The 6,062-nt window shown below is 48.5% G+C and overlaps 1 protein-coding gene across 6 annotated transcripts in view; it reads right to left on the reverse strand.

The window, feature by feature from the left end:
* The window catches only part of USP32 (ubiquitin specific peptidase 32), a 214,242-nt gene extending 208,790 nt beyond the window's left edge, over nucleotides 1-5,452 (reverse strand). For 3 of the 6 annotated variants that reach the window (XM_032215797.1, XM_032215796.1, XM_032215793.1), the window contains exon 1: nucleotides 5,127-5,450. In XM_032215797.1, coding sequence (XP_032071688.1) covers nucleotides 5,127-5,184 — 58 coding nt within the window. In that variant the 5' untranslated portion in view covers nucleotides 5,185-5,450. Of the gene's footprint in view, nucleotides 1-5,126 lie in introns of all 6 variants that reach the window. The other 3 variants (XM_032215792.1, XM_032215794.1, XM_032215798.1) reach the window with 3 other exon arrangements.
* Between the last annotated feature and the right edge of the window lie 610 nt (nucleotides 5,453-6,062).

The following is a 6,062-nucleotide window of genomic DNA, read 5'->3' on the forward strand; positions in this document are numbered from 1 at the left end:
GTTACCAGGTCTGAAATAAGTCACAGAAAGTCAGTGAACTGACCCCAGAGAGTTGACAGCTTCCCTTCACTGAATGTGTGTAACTGCAGAGGTTAGGCAGCCATCCGCAGGCGGTGCTTTAACTGGGAGACCTGCACCACCAAAGGATTGGACCCAGTGGCCTAGAATGTTTCTGTGGAAAGAAAAGCTTTGCTAAGGCATGTCATGCGGACTCCACCCAGGTCCACATTCTGGCAGCATAAATCACTTGGATAAAAGGTTTGCAGCAAAACGCAGCGGAGTTCACTGCCAGCTTCTAACACCACAGTTCATTGAATACCCATAACCTCCACTACTAGCACCACAGAGGCTTAATCGAAAGAAAGGAGATAAGAATATCAAAGAGAAAAATGTGTTATGTGTTTTAACCAAGACGGAATGAGGAATGGACCAATACCAAAGAATCCAGAAATCTGAAGCTAGTTGTTTGCTCTTCGATGCCCAAGGTCTTCCAGGAAAGATCAAGGTACATTCTTGAGGCACAAACAGGTCCATGATAGTGTTGTTAAGACCAGAAAGACACTTCATGCTGACCTTAAGTTGCTCCATGGCAGACACACACAGGGCTTCAAAGGTGATCACCAGCACCTTGAGCTGTACCTGTAAGCAGGCTGGCAGTTAAGGCAGTTCTCACAGAAGAGGTGTAAAAGGTAGAGGTAAAGGTTCCCCGCGCACATATGTGCTAGTCGTTTCCAGCTCTAGGGGGCGCTGAAGAGCCAGCGCTGTCCGAAGATGTCTCCGTGGTCATGTGGCCAGCATGACTCAATGCCGAAGGCTCACGGGACGCTGTTACCCTCCCACTAAAAGTGGTTCCTATTTTTCTACTTGTATTTTTACGTGCTTTCGAACTGCTAGGTTTGCAGAAGGTGGGACAAGTAACAGGAGCTCACTCAATTTCAAACCGCTGAGCTGCCGACTTTTCTGATCGACAAGCTCAGCGTCTCAGCCACTGAGCCACCGTGTCCCCTTCAGAAGAGATGATACATGGTCAAATCAGTTGGGAAGGCAGGGTCATGTTACGGGTCCCATCAATTCAAGATTGCATTCGGCCTACGAAAGAGGGCATCCTTGGTGATGGCCCCTTCTCTATGGAACATCATTCTCTGTGGGATTCAGTTGCTCTCCACCCTGTTGCTTTTCCGGAAGGCCCTAAAAATGTGATTTAGTTAGTGGGTCAGTGGACAATCCCGCCCCAAATGGACACAAAGCCTATCAACTGGCTGGTTTCTGTTGTTGCTGCCAGTGTGTGGTGTGTGTGTGTGTGTGTGTGTGTGTAGGTACACTTATGGGTTATTATTCTATGGTGAATGTTGTAAGCCATTCGCAGTCATCTATGCATAAGTTGGGTGGCTATATGTTTGTTTGATAAATAAAAATAAACACAAGGCTGAACTGCTCCTGGCCCTGGTGCCTGCAAGGGGGCAGCCCAAGGGCACTTTGCAGAGAGCCTTGGTCACTCTCCTCCCAAGGAGCTATGGCTCCAGAATTCAGCTCCAGGGACATCCTTGTAGGATGAAAGCTCTCTGTCCAGTCATGATCCAATACTCGATTCTCTCTTACTCTCTCTCTCATCAACATCCTTTTCTCACTTACTCCTTTTTCCTTAACACACACACATTTATCCCCATCTCCATTCAGCAATATTCCCCACTACGTCGGTTGCTAACTGGTGGCCCATCATACCATAGCCGCTTTAGCCTGCTGTTGTGGCCCACCAGCAGAGCTGGCAGCAGATTCAGAGAGTGAGGAGGTTGGGGAAGAAGATGGCCCAGTCCTGGAGTCTGGGGAAGGCTCTGATGAGGGCTCTGTGTCGGATGCAGAGAGGTGGGCACAGCCATCCGACAGTTATCAGCTGCCTTCAGAGTCAGAGATCAGTGGGGCAGACGAACAGCTGGAGCCTGTTCCCAGTGTGTGCTTGCACAGAGTTGCCAGAAGAAGGGAACTGCTAAAGAACAGGGGTCGACTTGGGAGTAAGGCCCCAAGTGGACAATGAATGTCCCCGAGGAAATAAAAGAGGCAGCCTGTCAGCTCTCCAAGCGAGATAAGGTCTGTGACTGTAAATCCTCCCTTAAAAGACTTTGCTGGAAGTGAATGAACAGAATTCACAGTCAATTAACGAAAGGGTTTTTTGTCGGGACAAGGAGTTTGCTTCAGGCTCTTGGGAAGCCTCAGTCAGAACACCCGCCTTCCTGCCAGTCCCCCTGTTTCCAGGAACTTCGTCCCCATCGGGGCGGTTCAGAGCTGGGCTTCTGCTTTTGACACAATGCCCACCAGAGCCTCCAGCTTCCCCCCAAAGCAGAATTAGCCTGTTCCTCTCCAGCTGCTTAATAACCGCTATGGCTGTGAAGCTGGAACACGCCATCCTGGAGTGACACAACAGCCACCCACCTGGTCCAAGAGGGAGCCGGCGTGCTTCCTCTCATTGGCAGCCATGATGTCAGCTGCGAGTCGGTCCACTCATCGTGTCTCCCGGACTGGAAGGATTTGGCACGGGGCCCCTGAATGAAATCCCACCATTCTTCCTATTCTAACCTCAAGTTACCCCTTGAACATTTTTTTTTTTAAAAAGCACCGGCTGGAGGGAAGGGCATTTCTCTTCCTTTGAGCCAGGCCCTGAAACCCAGACCCCCTCATTGCTTTGGACTAGAAGACCTCCAAGACCCCTTCCAACTGTGTGAATGCAATGTAATGGCTTCCCTTCCGCTGCCTCCTCTCTTCCAGGCTCAACTGCCATTTATCATCTCAAGGACCTCCAGACCACCGCCACACTTTGCGCCTTGGGAATCTCCACAGATCATCACCACAGCATGGTTTTTTCCGAGGGATGCATTGAAAGCACTTCTCTCCCCAGGGTTGGAAACCGGCTTCCAGAGGGGCTAAGAGATAAACAAAAGGAGAGAGTCTTTGCCCGCAGGCTTGGCTTGCGGCAGGCAGCGTAAGAGGAGATGACACACAAGGAAAACAAGTGGGGAAGAAAAGAGGAAACAAGAACACTGAGCAGCTAGTTCTTAAGGTTATGCCGCTCTTACGGTGGCCTGTTCAAAGGCACGTAGATTATTTCATGTGCTTTTAAGTACTTTTTATTAGGCGCGATTGCTCAATATTCCACTAGGCAGTAGCTAATAACAGCGTCAACAAGCAACCAATAATAACCACCAATAAAACAAACCAGCAAATACAAGATTAAAGAGATTTTCCTCCAAGGGACTTTACCATACGGCAATGGCTGTAATCACGGCAAGATCTGTCTTATACTCTCCAACACACCAAGCAGATGAGTAATTAACATATATATGAATATCTATTCTAACCCTTTCAAGTATCCGTACAAGTATTTTATGTCAGTACTCATCTTGGCAATAAACCCTCCATTCCCTAACATGTCATCAACCTAGTCTCTTTTCAGCCTTGTGAGCTTCATTCCCAGATCTAATCAACATCTAGTCACCCCCACCACCCCCTGCCCCATAAAAACATGAAGAGGGGCAGGTCCAACCCCTCAACAGCCACACCATCTCATAGCAACCTTAATCCTGGTTCCCTTATAGCCATTTCCAACAGGCCACTTTTGAAGTTACATCCTAAGGTGTGTCACTAAACCGTTCTGTAAACATGTCCCAAAAGGCAAAGTGGATATTTTATTTTCCGCTTGAAAACATTTCACTTGTCACCCAAGAAGCTTCGGAAGAATGAATTGAAGAAGCTTCTTGGATGAGAAGCAAAACATTTTCAAGGGGGGTGGGGAAATGAAGAAAGTCCAACTGTCTTTGGAACAACCATGGTTGAAAATCTTCCAACCTTTTAACAAGCTCCAACTATAACCAAAGAGGGATAACCTGTCTACCCCATCCGCAATATCCCCCTTTGCACAACAGTGATGGCACCCACGTCTCCCCAATATCCACTGAGGACCACAGGTCTGCCCCCCCCAACCCTCCCCCCCCCACTATTCCACATCCTGAGGTGCCAAACACTCCAGCCTATTTCTCCCTCTGCAGCAATGCTGCCTTGGCCCACCCCGAGTCCTTCCCCACAGCTGCCCCAGAGTCAGCCCCCCCTCTGTCTCCACTGCTGCCCAACCCTTCCCCCTTCCCCATCTGATGGGCTCCAGAAAGGTTAAATGTCCACCTCCCATCATCTCCTCTGCCAGTCTGCCATGTTACCCACCTTTGAAGAGCCCCTAATAAATTGTTTCAACTTCTGCCCTCAAAACGAAGCTATAGGGCACTGCACACCAGAACAACTAGATACAAGAACAGTTCACCCCGCCTCGAACGCCATCACTCTGCTAAACAACTCATTCCCACAACACTGTCAATTTACTAAGACTGTATTACTATTATTCTTCTCTTCCTTCCTAATAACTCTCTCTCCTCACTTATGACTATAACCATGTCGCTTGTATCTTTACAATTTATAGTTTTATTTGTTTCCTACTATAATTTGATAGCTTATTGGTAATCTATGACTATCACTAAGTGATAGTTATCAACTTATGGTAATAAGGTATCACCTTATGATTCTTGACAAATGTATTTTATTCTCCTTATGTACACTGAGAGCATATGCACCAAGACAAGTTTCTTGTGTATCCAATCACACTTGGCCGATAAAGAATTCTATTCTATTCTATCCCATTTCTCTATTCTATTCTTCTATCCTATTTCTCTATTCTATTCTATTCTTCTATCCCATTTCTCTATTCTATACTATTCTTCTATCTCATTTCTCTATCCTTTCCTATCCTATCCTTCTATCCCATCTCTATATTCTATTCTATCCCATTCTATTCTATTAGACCCTATCCAGACTGGCTACGGATGATGGGAGCTGCACTCCATCCCCATGGGGCGAGAAGGCAACCCCTCCAGTCCCCAAAGCTCCTCCCACTTTTTGCATGCCTCCTTAGCTTAGCCCCGCCCACACGGAGAGGTCGCTGCTCTCTGCCAACCCGGCGCCCCCTCCGTCTCCCCCTCTCTCTCTCATTTACATATTTCATTAGCATACCCGCCGCCGGAGCCAATCAGGGCGCTCCGAACACAGGTTTGCATACCCGCCTCCTCGGGTACCCCGCCCTCCCCACTCACCCCTCCGCAGGGCCTCGTCGTAGGTGAGGAAGCCGATGCGCGACTCCTTGTTGCCCATCGCGGGTCTCCTCAGTCCATGACGGACGACGACGCCCGTGCCCCGCAACACCAGCCGCTCGTCTCAGGCGGCTGCCGCCGTCGCGGCCGCCGGTTCGCCTGGACTAGCAGTAGCCGCAACAGCAGCGCCGCCCCCGCCGACTCCTGAGGAAGATGTTCGCCTCAGCTGCCGCCGCCGCCGCCACCTCCATTCCGAATCACGTGACGTCGCCAATTAACTGACCCCTCCTCTTCTTTCAAAGCTAGGCACCGCCCCCTGGCGTGTCACTCGTCCGCCCCTCCCCCCCGAGAGGTGTTCGTCCAGCCCTCACTTCCGGTGCGAGGCCGACGGTGCGCCGTCAGGCAGTCGGTGCGCATGCGCGAGACTAGACTCGCACTGAGGCGAAATTCCTATTTTCCTCCACTCCCGGTTTTCTAAAAATCTATAATAATACTGAATGTTTTTCATTATTCTTTTTATTGTTTTTAAGAACTATTTTTTAAAACGAGGAGCGAGGAAAATAGGAATTTCGCCTCAGCGCGAGTCTACTCTCGCGCTGAGGCGAAATTCCTATTCCCCCCCCCTCCGGGTTTTTTTTTAATAGATAATAATATTGGATGCTTTTTATTGTTCTTTTTATTGTTTTTAAGAACTGTTGGTGGAAATCCTTTCTCCATTCCTTTTTTATACTTCCCTGATCTGGCAGCATATATGGGGGGAGGGAAATAATGTACAGAATAAAATACAGAGTTGGAAGGGACCTTGGAGGTCATCTAGTCCAACCCATCCCCAAGGACACCATTTCTGACAGGTGGCAGATGTAATGAATAGAATAGAATAAGAAAAGGAATAAAATAGAATAGAGAAATGGGATAGAAGAATAGAATAGAATAGAGAAA

Source organism: Thamnophis elegans, chromosome 4 (assembly GCF_009769535.1).
Source record: "Thamnophis elegans isolate rThaEle1 chromosome 4, rThaEle1.pri, whole genome shotgun sequence".
Taxonomy (NCBI): domain Eukaryota; kingdom Metazoa; phylum Chordata; class Lepidosauria; order Squamata; family Colubridae; genus Thamnophis; species Thamnophis elegans.